Source organism: Littorina saxatilis, linkage group LG11, assembly GCF_037325665.1.
Source record: "Littorina saxatilis isolate snail1 linkage group LG11, US_GU_Lsax_2.0, whole genome shotgun sequence".
NCBI lineage: Eukaryota > Metazoa > Mollusca > Gastropoda > Littorinimorpha > Littorinidae > Littorina > Littorina saxatilis.
In genome coordinates, this window is record NC_090255.1 from 37,580,318 (window position 1) to 37,596,928 (window position 16,611).

The 16,611-nt window shown below is 41.5% G+C and overlaps 1 protein-coding gene across 3 annotated transcripts in view; it reads right to left on the reverse strand.

The window, feature by feature from the left end:
* LOC138980396 (protein unc-45 homolog B-like) overlaps window positions 1–11,039 on the reverse strand; it is a 42,357-nt gene extending 31,318 nt beyond the window's left edge. For all 3 annotated transcript variants that reach the window (XM_070353262.1, XM_070353261.1, XM_070353260.1), the window contains exons 1-4: window positions 10,931–11,039; window positions 7,751–7,960; window positions 4,350–4,525; window positions 586–675 (exon numbers count right to left, since the gene is read on the reverse strand). In XM_070353262.1, coding sequence (XP_070209363.1) covers window positions 586–675; window positions 4,350–4,525; window positions 7,751–7,952 — 468 coding nt within the window. In that variant the 5' untranslated portion in view covers window positions 7,953–7,960; window positions 10,931–11,039. The remainder of the gene's footprint in view (window positions 1–585; window positions 676–4,349; window positions 4,526–7,750; window positions 7,961–10,930) is intronic.
* Between the last annotated feature and the right edge of the window lie 5,572 nt (window positions 11,040–16,611).

Sequence of the window (16,611 nt, forward strand, 5' to 3'; positions counted from 1 at the left end):
AAGCGAAACTGGGTGGGTGGGAACAAGTCACGGGTCTGATTGGTTGAAATCATAACAAATCTCAATTTCAACCAATCCAACACCCAGGCTGACTCCCACCCGGTTGGTAACTTTCTCGTGCCCCTCGACCCTGGTGTCATCATCTCATGAGAGCTAGGGGAATGTGAAAGAAGTAGAATGAATCTTCTCTCCATAACATTGTTGTCAGTCCTCACTTTGCTCAGAAAGTGATGATTACATTGGCAGCTGAGCTATTTCCCTGTTGCCTCATTTATTCCTAACATTTACTTCACACACTTTTAAAATACAATTTTAACGCAAAGGTATCCATAACTTTCTAAGATAAAGGAATGAATCTAAACACATATGTATAAGAACATGACAGAATAGAAAACTGCATACATGGAAGAAAATCTGTAAAAAAACAAAAACACCTTGGACTTTCTTAATTTACGCATAAGAAAATGACTTTCGCTTCAACTTTCCCTTTAACTGTTAGCGGCGTGTAGTTGTCCTGTGCACGCAGATGCGCAAAAGCAGACACACGCCGACACAGAGTCAGAACAAACCCTGACATCAACTTACCTGTGTTCTTTTATCCAGCTCAACAGAGGGATCAAAGGCCAGGTTGAACATCTGCGATACTTTGCTCGGAAGACTGTTCTGCTGCTTTGCCTGTTGAGAAAAAAAAATGGATTCAAACTCTACAAAGAATTTGTCACTTCTTTATATTTGAGACAGTGACAAAAGGTCAGGTGTCATGTCTACTGTCCCGAACGACACACGATTGCTGACATTTCACCATTACCAAAAGAATAAACAAATAAGAAACAGGTAGAACATGAATGTGAAAACTGACTTTAATTGTTGATCAGTATTTTCTATACCACTAACAAATAATCTACTTACACATAGCTGTTTGGCAAATGTATGTTGCATGGTACACACTGACAAAGTGACATGAAAGTGGAAGATTTTTTTCCCTCTAAATAAACTACATACAGTCTACTTCGTTTATAACGTCGCCGGATATAACGTCACCCCGTTATATCGTCACCCAAACACCGGTCCCGGCTCAATTCCTTCTTTCCAAGACTATTTTAACCTCGGATATAACGTCACCGGATATAACGTCACCCAGTTATAACGTCACTCATCCATGTCGGTTATAACGTCATATCAATACCCATATGCAGCAGTTTGCATAGTGAACGACTGTCAAGGCATGTTCATTTCCCCTACACGTGTCACAAGTTTTGTGTATTAACGGTATTCAAGTTGTTCCGTTTTCCCGTTGTTAGAGGCCCAAGGAAACTAGGTTCAAGGCATAATTATTTTTGCTGCATGCGTTTTGTGAGTTCCTGTTCGAGGTTTTTAATCAAAAGAAAAATGTTTTATTTCATTTCATTTCGTTTTGTGAGTTCCTGTTCTATGTTTTTAGTCAGTAATGAAAAATGTTTTATTTCATTTCGCTTTGTGAGTTCCTTACTTAGGTTCCTCAGTGTTCCAGGTTGCATATAATTCGTTTTGTGAGTTCCTGTCTTGGTTTTTAATTGAAATTTTGTTTTTTTTAAAGTTTCATATCGAGCATACATGGTTACTCCTGCGCGAGCGCGTGCGAATGGATCTGTCTACTTCTGTCCTTCAATCACGCATATAAAAAAAAAAACTCGATTATTGAAATGACGGTATGAGAAGGTCGAGAGGATGAGAACAGACTACGACGTTTGTTTGTTTTTTGGTCCGTAGAATACTGACTACAACTGCCCACGACGAGGAGGCTGAGCTTCATTTTCAACTGGGCGTTGTCGACAGGCTGAGTAGGTCGCTCAGGCTCAGGGCCGGACTAGGCGAAGAGGAGGGGGGGGGGGGGGGGGGGGGGGGGGTTGCCAGTGGTGGTCCAGGGGGATGTTCCCCCTGGCGGGGTCAAGGGGCAGAGCCCCTTGTGGGGGTCAGGGGGCTTCGCCCCCTGAAGCTGATGGGTAGGTCATATTTTGAGATAGGAAAATGGTCGCTCCTTGCATGAAACGGCATAAAATAAACAATAATAAAAAAAATTTAATAAGTGAGGTACATGTTTAGGCTAGGGGGGGGGGGGGGGGGGGTTGCGCAACCCCCATAACCCCCCCCGGTAGTCCGGCCCTGAGGCTAAATTGTAAAGGTAAACACTAAGTGCAGTGAACCGACAATTTGAGAAAAGTGATACTGCACTCTTAAAGCACTATTATGACTCTTCTTGGAAAGCCATGGACGTTATATCAAGTGACCTTATAATGATAATAATTAGTACAGTAGTAGTCTAACGAGCATAACGTCCCGCTCACTAGATGTGGTGGAGACGGTGGATGGGGGAAAGGGGGTAACTATGAACCCAAAGTTGTTACTACCTGGTACCAGAACGATTGTGCGTAAAGGTGGGCAGCCACTTTGCTGTTGACGAGAAACTTCTTCGTTAATAATAATAATATAAGTCAAATAGACAGTAATTACGTATAAGGACCCATAAAGTTCTCGTCATTTTTATATTTAGTCAAGTTTTGACTAAATATTTTAACATCGAGGGGGAATCGAAACGAGGGTCGTGGTGTATGTGCGTGTGTGCGTGCGTGTGTGTGTGTGTGTGTGTGTGTGTGTGTGTGTGTGTGTGTGTGTGTGTGTGTGTAGAGCGATTCAGACTAAACTACTGGACCGATCTTTATGAAATTTGACATGAGAGTTCCTGGGTATGAAATCCCCGAACGTTTTTTTCATTTTTTTGATAAATGTCTTTGATGACGTCATATCCGGCTTTTCGTGAAAGTTGAGGCGGCACTGTCACGCCCTCATTTTTCAACCAAATTGGTTGAAATTTTGGTCAAGTAATCTTCGACGAAGCCCGGACTTCGGTATTGCATTTCAGCTTGGTGGCTTAAAAATTAATTAATGACTTTGGTCATTAAAAATCTGAAAATTGTAAAAAAAAAATAAAAATTTATAAACGATCCAAATTTACGTTTATCTTATTCTCCATCATTTGCTGATTCCAAAAACATATGAATATGTTATATTCGGATTAAAAACAAGCTCTGAAAATTAAATATATAAAAATTATTATCAAATTTTTTTTTTCGAAATCAATTTAAAAACACTTTCATCTTATTCCTTGTCGGTTCCTGATTCCAAAAATATATAGATATGATATGTTTGGATTAAAAACACGCTCAGAAAGTTAAAACGAAGAGAGGTACAGAAAAGCGTGCTATCCTTCTCAGTGCAACGAATACCCCGCTCTTCTTGTCAATTCCACGGGCACTGCCTTTGCCACGGGCGGTGGAGTGACGATGCTACGAGTATACGGTCTTGCTGCGTTGCGTTGCGTTCAGTTTCATTCTGTGAGTTCGACAGCTACTTGACTAAATATTGTATTTTCGCCTTACGCGACTTGTTATTTCTTCGGACATCAAGGACAGGTCAAGATCTAGCAGAATATGAATGAACGACAGCCATGTGTGTGTGTGTGTGTGTGTGTGTGTGTGTGTGTGTGTGTGTGTGTCCTTAAAGCTAATAACGTCGGACACTATAATTAAAGACTGAGATTGTCGATGGAACCAGACGGAGCTTTACATTCCAACACTAGCAACCTGTCTCAGAATCAGCATGTAGCCTACAATTCTCATTATACTGTACGTTGATACGATGGACGAAATTTGGGGGAAATTTTGTGTATACAATTTTGTATTCATGATCTAGCCAGGTTTTGGAAATACTCAAAGAAGAGAATAGTCCACAATTCTATATATGAGGAAGTGAATTAAAGATTATTGTAATAAGTTAGTTTAAAACTTACAACAATATGTTGTTGTGATTTTTAAACAACACTAATGTTGCACGTTCCATTTCTGCACAGTTTTATTAAAAACAGTCAGTACTTTAGAAAGGGACATAACTCTTGGACTCCGGATATAACATCACCCGCGCGTAAAAGTGACGTTATAACCGATGAACCGGATACAGCGTCACCGCGTATAACGTCGCTCAAAAACATCCCCCGAGGGGTGACGTAATATCCGGAGTCGACTGTATCAAGTTACACTTTTTGTGCTCTTCCATTCCAGTTGACAATCAATTGTTAACGCATGTTATTAAAAAAAATAGAACGAAAACAGATTAGATAGAATTAAAAAATGTATTGGTGATGTCATTTGGGACATATACTGACATGAAAACGTCACCTTTTGTCATTGTCTCATTTACAGTCACTTCTCGCACGTAATAGAGAATTCTAGAATGGAAAAGAAGAAGAGAATTCACACATCATAAACTTTGACATTCAACAAATTTGAGCAAACTCCAGAAGCAAATTAACTTACCTTTTCTTGTATGATTGGATGCAGCTTCTGATAATAAGGGACGATAGCAGTGTTTTTCGGGTCGACCTTCATCAAGGTCATAACGTCTTTGTACGCTTCCTCTACCTTGCCTAAGGCATCGTAGGCCTGGCAGCGACGGAATAAAGCCTTTGGATCATTTTCCACCAGCAGCAAAGCTGAAACAAAAACCTACATTTAGACTTAGTTTTCATATATATATTTTAGTTATTTATTCTGTACCACAGTAAAACAAAAAATAAATCAATAAAACATTACACAAGTATAACAAAACAAAATTCATTGTTTACTTGATCAGTTTGTCACTTTGTGATCAGTCACGTATTGGCTTATTCAGTTATTGGCTAATTGATTAGATAAGGACAAAAGCTGAATTAGTTGTCCTTCTTGAAGACAGGACTATTACTGTACTAGCAGTCAGGCCCGGCTTCGCCCGGGTGTTTCTGCTCTCCCCTCTCTCAGAAACCTCTCGAATCTTATTCCAATGTGGATAAGAAAAATGACAGTGTGAGCTCATACATTTGGATGTATAGGCAAGGCAAGTTTCTATTTGGTTCAACGTGTTCTTCGTGATTTGTTTACCCCTTCTCACACCCACTGTAGTTACCGTCTGATCAAAGCACGCATACCTCATGAGTGAGCGCGTCATACCTTTTTGAACAGGGGAGAGAAATCTGTAAATTCTCGTGATCTTTCACTGAGGCGATCGTTTCGTAAACATTATTCGCGATGATCTGGAAGGCAGGGAGGGGGAGCAGGGGGCAGGGTTAGTGTGTGTGTGTGTGTGTGTGGGGGGGGGGGGGGGGCGGCGGGATGATAGCGGGCGGGGGGTAACCCTTGAGAATGACACGGTATACTGGTTTGATGAGAGTTACCTCCCTTCCGTGGGTGACAAACCATGACTTACCTCCCTTGCACTGATCTATTGATAGATGGGGAGGGTAATTATCCGAGAAAGGAAACAATGTCTGGAGAAATTAAAACCCAGGTGCACATTTGTGGGTCCAGGGCAGTGTGCATGCAAAATATCTTGTGCTTATCTTTTGCCATCTCTGAGGTATGGCGACCACAGACAGACAGACAGACACACACACACACACACACACACAGACAGACAGACAGACACTCTCTTTTATTTATATATGTATAGATTAGAGCAATAATTAAAATAATAACTTTAGAGATTGTAGAGTGTTGCTGTTATGCTACGGTTGAGTTATCTGTTTTTATGTTGTAATGCACTGTACTGTTCAACAAATACAACGAGTTCTACAGTACTCTGTTGTGTTGAGGTGTATTTGGGCAAGCTTGCACCGGTTCTTCTTCTTCTTCTTCTGCGTTCGTGGGCTGAAACTCCCACATACACTCGTGTTTTTTGCACGAGTGGAATTGTACGTGTATGACCGTTTTTTACCCTGCCATTAAGGCAGCCATACTCCGTTTTCGGAGGAAGCATGCTGGGTATTTTCGTGTTTCTATAACCCACCGAACTCTGACATGGATTACAGGATCTTTTTCGTGCGCACTTGGTCTTGTGCTTGCGTGTACACACAGGGGTGTTCGGACACCGAGGAGAGTCTGCACACAAAGTTGACTCTGAGAAATAAATCTCTCGCCGAACGTGGGGACGAACTCACGCTGACAGCGGCCAACTGGATACAAATCCAGCGCGCTACCGACTGAGCTACATCCCCCGCCTGCACCGGTTCTATTTGTACAGGTACGATAACTTAGGATTAGGAATAGGCTGGTATGGACTGAGGTCCCGGGAACAGACTACTTCCAATTCAGTAGGGGGGCGACTATCCTCAACCCGGCGGGTCCCCAGGTGGCGGATAGGGGAACGGCCCCCAGATATGGGGTCCAGCTGCGAATATAGAATAAGCAGTCCCGGACCAACTAGCGGTGTCTCTACCAGGACGGGGTGGGTTGGCAGATGGCACTGACTACCCTATAAATGCCCTACGTGTCCAATGACGGTTACACCATGCGGGTAAGAGCCGCATTAAAAGCTCTAGCCCCGGGGTGGGACCCCCGGTAAGAAATCCCCCTTGTGTTCACAGGGTTAGGTTTTTGAGCCAGGAACTAAGGGCGGGGTAACCCCGAAAGAAACCTAAGGGCTGAAGTCGGAGGATCTGGGCCAACAGGCGCACCTTAACCAACCACAAATCCACGCAAAAACGCAAAATGAAATGTCGACAGTCCGAAATGCACGCGATGGTGCTCGCCCTGTACAGGACAGCACGTTTCGCCCTGCAGTCCGGACTGACGATCTACAGCGAACGACAAGAAGAAGACTGAGCTCAAAAGCAGTTGATCTAAGTTAATGTATTTCCATTTTCTCCCTTGCATTAGGCCAAAAAGAAAAATATGTCTGTTTCCGGTAACATCGCGGAAAAAAATAGGGTCGGTGTTTTTTCTTTGGTTTTTTTTTAAAACCTTTTTCTTACGCTTCCTTAGTTTACTTACAATTATTTAGCACATATTTTTAACCTAGATATATTGAAACTAAATAAAGACGATTAAAGTATACTTGACTTCATTTTTTTTAATTTTTGTTTTATTTTACGAAAAGCGAAAAAAAACCTTTAGGGTCGGCGCTTAAAAATAGGGTCGGTCGGGTTACCGGAAACAGACATATTTTTCTTTTTGGCCTTAGCAAGTTAAAAATTACAAAGCAGTACATGTACCTTCAAACGAAACATTAACACTTTATTACCGACACTATTGTCTAAAGCTTGTATCTTGTTTTGTGAGTATTCTGAAAAAAAATGAAAAAAAAACATCTCTCTGAAAGCGGTCAAATGTCCTATTGTATCGGGTGTATCTCAGGTGCTCTGTAGTGAGCTGTAAATTCAGTTGTGTGTCAGTTTTATTCCTTCTTGCTGTAGCCGTTTACAGGGCTAGTAGTCTGCGTTCCAGACTGGAATCCGTTCTTCATTTGAACGTTACTTTTGCTTTCATAGAGCAAAAGGGAGCTGTCTTCATTTGACAGGGGAATTTCGTGTATGCTTTCATGCTTTCATTACACTTCCTGCATGAGTTATTTTTAGGGGACGGATTTAGCGGAAGAGTTACCGTCCAGCAGGTCTGACAGTGACTGTCACACTCTTACATTCTCCATAAAAATTCTCACACATGCCCCTGAGTACCAGAAGTGTGCACACACGCACACATCCCACATTGACACATGTATACACTTTATCTCTCGATCTCCATCACAGTCACATTCACACATAGTACATACACATAAACACTCCCCCAAAATCCAAGCTATAACACCGACATTGACGCCCACACTTCCTCTCTCTTCCTCACATTCACCCACACATGTATGCACACCCCAAAAAATAAAAATAAAAATACACTGACGCTCAACTTACAAGCAGTACAGTCGTCAACAGCAGCCTGATTATCATTCAGCTTTAAGTAGCAGGCTGCGCGGTTCTTGTAGATGACTGCTTTCTCGTTGTCCGTGATGGAAGCATCTCCCAGAGCTTGCTTGTAGCACTTCAGAGCTTCTTTGTATTGACCAGTTTTGAAATGGTTGTTGCCCTCCTCTTTCAACGTATGTGATTCTCCCATGATTGGTTCTGTATCAGAGTAAAACAAGAAATAATTCAATAAAATATACTAGTACTACATGTACTACACAAGTAGAACACACACAACAATTCAGTTTACCTGTCTGTGATCAGTCCTGTATTGGCGAATTGGCCAATTGATTAAATAAGGACAAAAGCTTAGTTGTTCGTCATCAAGACAGAACTATTACTGTATGATGCATCGAGAGCAAGAAAACTTACACAAAACCAACATTACTATTTATACGGACAACACAAAACAGTCATTAGGCCCCCCCAAAAAAAATAGGTGTGGTTACGGTAACACAGCCAAATAAAATAGGGTAGGAAGGTAGGCAATCACTTTTTTTTTTAAAACTTTTTTTTCTAATGTGTACAAATTAAACCTACTTGACAGGGAAATAAGTGTGCGACTCGAGCGCTTTCGCTTTCATTGCGTTTTCTGCACTCGTTTTCTTGTTTTTTGTGTGTTTTTTGGACAAATGTAATAAAAAGTTATAGGGTCGGCCCCTAAAAATAGGGTAGGTCGGGTTACCGTAACCACACCTATTTTTTTTTTAGGCCTTACAATTATTGTAGCACAGGTGCCACACAATTATAATAGTCATACTTTAGTGGAGGATGTACTCAAAAGAATCTCTGTTCTTGTTATTTTTCTTCTTGCTTGTTTGTTGTTATATATATATATAACTGAAACTGTGAAAGAAATACAAATGTGCACGTCCGTGATAGTGATGCTGGGTAACAGGGACTTTACAAAATCAGTGAGTGACTAACTTCGCTGGTCTATAAACTTGCTCTCACAAAGCCTTGGACTCCGTTGATGGTTTCATGTGATGTATGACAACTTTATCTGATGAAATAAAACGAGTTTGCAAAAAAAGTTAAGTTTGTGAATTTTTTGATATTTTTGTTTATCGAAGCATGGCCTCAAAATGGCGCTTGAAAGTGGGACATGACAAAGCTTCTCACTTCTATGCACTGGTGTTTTTGATACTTCTTCTTCTTCTTCGTTCGTGGGCTGAAACTCCCACGTACACTCGTGTTTTTTGCACGAGTGGAATTTTACGTGTATGACCGTTTTTTACCCCGCCATTTAGGCAGCCATACGCCGTTTTCGGGGGAAGCATGCTGGGTATTTTCGTGTTTCTATAACCCACCGAACTCTGACATGGATTACAGGATCTTTTTCGTGCGCACTTGGTCTTGTGCTTGCGTGTACACACGGGGGTGTTCGGACACCGAGGAGAGTCTGCACACAAAGTTGACTCTGAGAAATAAATCTCTCGCCGAACGTGGGGACGAACTCACGCTGACAGCGGCCAACTGGATACAAATCCAGCGCGCTACCGACTGAGCTACATCCCCGCCCTGTGTTTTTGTTACAAACACCAAAGATCATTTGTTAGGGCACATGATTTTAGGTTAGGACACATTTTTCCAATAAAAACACAGAAAATAATATAACACTTAGTTATTTCAGATTTAGAATGAATTGAAAAAAGCCTTGTCGTAAGTTACTTTTGTTTCCATAAACGCTTCAGGGAGAATGAATTGTACTAACGCGCACACTTTACAGCAACAACATTATTTTGCATGCTGGATTATAAGTTTTATAACTTACTTAATTAATTGAGCAATAGATCTTTCAAAAATATAAATGATCGGCAATAAACGCAGACGATTTTCCGATCTCAATTGGTTTCGTTTCCTTCTATAATGTACGCAAAGCACACTAACTGACTTCACCCAGTCGACCATCCTGAACTAGCTCAGGTCAAAAATGAGTTACTTCCCTTCGGGTCTCATTCTATCCCTGACAGGATGCCTTGGCTTTCCTTGTCTGGAGAGGAAATCGATTTTTTACATATTTAGATATTTTCATAATGTGTTATGGATAAGCAGATTCGCGATAGTCGATAATGACTTTTCATGGTGTTGTGTAATTTTTAAATTACAAAGGAATTGATATGTAAGACAGTTTCAAGCGAGCTATTTTTCGCGGATGTATATACTGTGCAAACAACTCTAAAGTGTCATGTGATAATCAACTTTGGCTCCGGTGTGCGCCGGTGCAGACGATTTTTTCTGTAACCAGTTGAGAGGGATGGAACCATATATCACGGTCTCCTTCCGGCAGCAGTCCCAAAATTTCGACTTGTTTTGACCTTAGAACGATGTCTTTATCATAACTGTGAAGAACAGAACGGAGATCACTATAAAGTCGGCCAATCTGCAATCATTTTCGTCTCGCGAACACTGATCTCAAATTTAGATCAGTGCTCACGAAAAACATATATATGGGAGATAACTCTGTATTCTTTTTTTGATAGATTCGCGCAATAATTTAGCATGCTGTCAGAGAGAAACTGGCGATATCCGTGGAGCGATAATTATCAGAATGCCAGTCGACCCCACCCAATTGTCAATGTGCTTTGATGAAAAAGATGCTCGAGAACCTTCCAGTTTTTGTCTTTGGAGTATCTGATTGAAAACAGGTCTTTTGTATGTGGCCAAGCCTGTTTAAGTTTGATTATTGACACTTTTTGTCAAAGTGCTCATGTCCCATAACTGTTACCCAGTATCAATATCATGGACGTGCAGAAATGAGCAAATCGCAACAAAACCATCCAGTAATCATCTTCGCTAATTTCAATGTGAAAAGTTCAAAAGACATAACTCAGCCTTATCTATTATATGAACTAGCTAACTTAAATGAAAGGTGAATGTTGATATCTCAGTTCATCATTGTAAACTGGTAATCAACGACCAGTACCTGATTCCCACCTCAACTTATACCTACATGTGAATTATCAGGGAAGCGTGGTCTGGCACTGCATAAGATATTGCCGGCGACAAAATCTGAGAAAAACGATCCAAGAAAAAACAGTTCTATACTACTCTTACAATATTTTGTCATACACTTCTAAAGAAATCAAAACAGCTGATCCGTTCGAGTTAAAAACAACAAAACTTTACCTGTGAAAAGTACGTGTTTCCGTTCTTGCAGACACACACTTTCTAGAGTCGGATCGAAACCGGAACAGATATAATACACTCTTTCTTCCTTCGAATCTTCGAGAGGAGATTCTAGCAGACGACAAATGCGTACTTTACGAATCGACGAAATGCTTCTTAACAAAAGTTTGCTGCAAGTTCAGCTTATATTTAAACTTAAGAAAAGTTGTATGGTAAGCAGATAAAAATTGTTATGTTATGCATTACACTCTAAAACATCCGTTATAGCTTGATATCAAACCTTTAGAGTCAAGAAGGCAGGGGAGACAACTTACAAGGGCCACTTCCTTATTTGGTAATGGAATCTGACTCTGGAATAAGGAGTCTTCTGGAAGCGGTTACATCTTCTGCGATGGGCCGTACCTTGCCAGGTGGGCTATCATTATAATTATTATCAGCTGAGCAGCTTCTACAGGCGTCTGCCTCTACCGGCACACGTTCGTCGTTATTCTCGTGTCGACGTGTCACACTTGTCTAGAATTGTCTCAGTGAGCCCCAAAGTGTATTTAGAATGAAACAAACATTACAAGTCGCGTAATGCGAAAATGCAACATTTAGTCAAGCTCAGTCGAACTCACAGAATGAAACGGAACGCATTGCATTTTTTTCCGCAAGACTGTACACTCGTAGCATCGTCTGTCCACCGCTCGTGGCAAAGGCAGTGAAATCAACAATCCAGAATAGCACGCTTTTCTATATCTCTATTCTTTTTAACTCTCTGAACGTGTTTTTAATCGAAACATATCATATCTATATGATTTTGGAATCAGGAATGGACGAGGAATAAGATGAAATTGTTTTGAAATCGATTTTGGAAATTTAATTTTAATCATAATTTTTATATTTTTAATTTTCAGAGCTTGTTTTTAATCCGAATATAGCATCTCATATTTATATGTTTTTGGAATCAAAAAATGATGAAGAATACGATAAACATAATTTTAGATCGTTTTATAAAAAAATACTTTTAATTACAATTTTAAGCGTCCAAGCTGAAATTGCAATACCAAAGTCCGGCCTTCGTCGAAGATTGCTTGGCCAATTTCAATCAATTTGATTACAAAATGAGGGTGTGACAGTGCCGCCTCAACTTTTACAAAATGCCGGATATGACGTCATCAAAGACATTTATCGAAAAAATGAAAAAAAGTCTGGGGATATCATACCCATGAACTCTCATGAAAAATTTCATGATCGGTCCAGTAGTTTAGTCTGAATCGCTCTACACACACACACACACACACACGTACACACACACACACACGACACACACACACACACACACACACACACACACACACACACAGAAGCCGTATATATCTATCTATATATATATCTATAAATATATAGAGATAGATGACAGTGGATTTTTCGATAAATAGATTCGACCTTTGCACTTTTACAGTGAGGACAACTTACGGCTACATGCAAAGAAAGCCCACAACTTCTAAGGCGAACAACTCTGCAGAGTCTGCTGTGAAGGGCGACGGTAGTCTCCCTGTCACACTCGACCCCCCCCCCCCCCCCCCCCCCCCCCTCCCCCCTCCCCCCCCCTCCCCCCCCCCTCCCCCCCTCCCCCCCCCCCTCCCCCTTGCTACAGATCTCTGAGTGAATGAACTTTGTCCCCAAAGTTCCGAAGCATGGACCCGCCAAGCTTAGGTCCCTCCCAGGTGGAATGGGAACAGCACGAAAATGATTCAGTGGCCTGAACATTTCGAGGGTTCCCTGCCAGAACCCAGTATCTCGACTTTTTGCTGATTTTAATTTTTTTACACCAAAATATAGTTATTGACTTCCTCTTCAATGTAAATATTGAGTTTGAACCAAAAACTAAAAAGGGATCGATTTATTGATCAGTGCCGAAACCAAGTATCGTTTGTTGTACACAAACCATCCGTGCCAAAACCCTGTATAGTGAGATACGGGGTTCTGGCTGGCATTACTTCGGTGAGGATCATAGAACGTTCCCTGCCAGAACCCTGTATCTTGAGATACGGGATTCTGGCTGGCATTACTGCGGTAAGAATCATAGAACGTTCCCTGCCAGAACCCTGTATCTTGAGATACGAGATTCTGGCTGGCATTACTGCATTTAGAATCATAGAACGTTCCCTGCCAGAACCCTGTATCTTGAGATACGGGATTCTGGCTGGCATTACTGCATTAAGAATCATACAACATTCCCTGCCAGAACCCTGTATCTTGAGATACGGGATTCTGGCTGGAGCCTTTCTGACTGCAACTAACTCGCAATGGTCAGCAAAAAACACTTATTTCGACATACGTGGCTTTTGTGGGACAAAATCAGACACAGATTCAACAGAACTCGTGAATCAAAAAGAAATGTTCGGAGATGGATCTTTTCGGCGCATGTTTTTTTATGCAGAAGCAGGCGGGTTTATAACCAGAACAAATTAGTGGATTTTTTTTAAGCTAAATGTATTGTTATGGTTTGTCAATAGTCAAAACTGTCCCGTAAGGGCGTATCTAAACTTGCATAAACATGTGGAACGTGACAAAGCGGCGAAGTGTTTGTGACACGTTTTTTTTTTAATATTACTTGCGATATTAACTACAATGTAATCAGCTGCAGAACCAACGTTTACGGCCAGTCAGTGTCAAAGACTAGTTGTTTACCCGTGATTTGTAAAAATGTAGAACATTTTACAGATCACGGGGCGCTTTACAAATCACGTAAATGCCCCCGATATTTTTTCTTGTCATCTCCAAAGTCAAGGGATCTATTAGATTTTTTTTCTTCTTCATTTCTTTATAGTCCCATCGCTGGGAAATTTGGGTCGCTTCCTCCCAGTGAAAAGCTGGCAACAACAGAGTCACGCTACCCCAAACTGAAGGGATCTATTAGATTTTTTGGATTTTCTTCTTCATTTCTTTAAAGTCCCATCGCTGGGAAATTTGGGTCGCTTCCTCCCAGTAAAAAGCTAGCAGCAACAGGGTCACGCTACCCCAAATTGAAGGGATCTATTAGATTTTTTTTTCATTTATTTATTGTCCCATCGCTGGGAAATTCGGGTCGCTTCCTCCCAGTGGAAAGCTAGCAGCAACAGATTCACGCTACCCCAAATTCAAGGGATCTATTAGATTTTTTTTCATTTATTTATTGTCCCATCGCTGGGAAATTCGGGTCGCTTCCTCCCAGTGGAAAGCTAGCAGCAACAGAGTCACGCTACCCCAAAGTCAAGGGATCTATTAGATTTTTTTTAAATTTCTTTATTGTCCCATCGCTTGGAAATTCGGATCGCTTCCTCTCAGTGGACAGCTAGCAGCAACAGAGTCACGCTACCCCAAAGTCAAGGGATCTATTAGATTTTTTGGATTTTCTTCTTCGTTTCTTTAAAGTCCAATCGCTGGGAAATTTGGGTCGCTTCCTCCCAGTGAAAAGCTAGCAGCAACAGAGTCACGCTACCCCAAATTGAAGGGATCTATTAGATTTTTTTCATTTATTTATTGTCCCATCGCTTGGAAATTCGGATCGCTTCCTCTCAGTGGAAAGCTAGCAGCAACAGAGTCACGCTACCCCAAATTGAAGGGATCTATTAGATTTTTTTTCATTTATTTATTGTCCCATCGCTGGGAAATTCGGGTCGCTTCCTCCCAGTGGAAAGCTAGCAGCAACAGAGTCACGCTACCCCAAAGTCAAGGGATCTATTAGATTTTTTACAAATTTCTTTAGTGTCCCATCGCTTGGAAATTTGGATCGCTTCCTCTCAGTGGACAGCTAGCAGCAACAGAGTCACGCTACCCCAAAGTCAAGGGATCTATTAGATTTTTTGGATTTTCTTCTTCATTTCTTTAAAGTCCCATCGCTGCGAAATTTGAGTCGCTTCCTCCCAATGAAAAGCTAGCAGCAACAGAGTCACGCTACCCCAAAGTGAAGGGATCTATTAGATTTTTTTCATTTTTTTATTGTCTCATCGCTGGGAAATTTGGGTCGCTTCCTCCCAGTGAAAAGCTAGCAGCAACAGAGTCACGCTACCCCAAAGTCAAGGGATCTATTAGATTTTTTGGATTTTCTTCTTCGTTTCTTTAAAGTCCCATCGCTGGGAAATTTGGGTCGCTTCCTCCCAGTGAAAAGCTAGCAGCAACAGAGTCACGCTACCCCAAAGTCAAGGGATCTATTAGATTTTTTCCATTTATTTATTGTCCCATCGCTGGGAAATTCGGGTCGCTTCCTCCCAGTGGAAAGCTAGCAGCAACAGAGTCACGCTACCCCAAAGTCAAGGGATCTATTAGATTTTTTAAAAATTTCTTTGTTGTCCCATCGCTTGGAAATTCGGATCGCTTCCTCTCAGTGGAAAGCTAGCAGCAACAGAGTCACGCTACCCCAAATTGAAGGGATCTATTAGATTTTTTTGATTTTTGTTTCATTTCTTTATTGTCCCATCGCTTTGAAATTCGGGTCGCTTCCTCCCAGTGGAAAGCTAGCAACAACAGAGTCACGCTACCCCAAAGTCAAGGGATCTATTAGATTTTTAAAAAATTTCTTTATTGTTCCATCGCTGTGAAATTCGGGTCGCTTCCTCCCAGTGGAAAGCTAGCAACAACAGAGTCACGCTACCCCAAAGTCAAGGGATCTATTAGATTTTTTTTAAATTTCATTATTGTTCCATCGCTGTGAAATTCGGGTCGCTTCCTCCCAGTGGAAAGCTAGCAACAACAGAGTCACGCTACCCCAAAGTCAAGGGATCTATTAGATTTTTTAAAAATTTCATTATTGTTCCATCGCTGTGAAATTCGGGTCGCTTCCTCCCAGTGGAAAGCTAGCAGCAACAGAGTCACGCTACCCCAAAGTCAAGGGATCTATTAGATTTTTTTTCATTTCTTTATTGTCCCATCGCTTGGAAATTCGGGTCGCTTCCTCCCAGTGGAAAGCTAGCAGCAACAGAGTCACGCTACCCCAAAGTCAAGGGATCTATTAGATTTTTTGGATTTTCTTCTTCATTTCTTTATAGTCCCATCGCTGGGAAATTTGGGTCGCTTCCTCCCAGTGAAAAGCTAGCAGCAACAGAGTCACGCTACCCCAAAGTCAAGGGATCTATTAGATTTTTTGGATTTTTTTTTCATTTCTTTATTGTCCCATCGCTGGGAAATTCGGGTCGCTTCCTCCCAGTGAAAAGCTAGCAGCAACAGAGTCACGCTACCCCAAAGTCAAGGGATCTATTAAATTTTCTTTCTCATTTCTTTATTGTCCCATCGCTTGGAAATTCGGGTCGCTTCCTCCCAGTGGAAAGCTAGCAGCAACAGAGTCACGCTACCCCAAAGTCAAGGGATCTATTAGATTTGATTTTTTTTTCATTACTTTATTGTCCCATCGCTTAGAAATTCGGGTCGCTTCAATTCCTCCCAGTGGAAAGCTATCAGCAACAGAGTCGCGCTACCCCAAAGTCAAGGGATCTATTATATTTGTTTTTCTTTTCATTTCTTTAGAATGACCGACGTCTTTTTCGTGCTACAGTGGTAACACGGTGGTGGAACATGGATTCGAACCTGCGACCCTACGATCACAAGTCCAGTGCTCTACCAACTGAGCTACCGGGCCCCCGGGTACACTTTTGCCGTATGGGCGATTGCACCCCCGCACCCCCCCCCCCCCCACACACACACACACACAACTGGCAGGC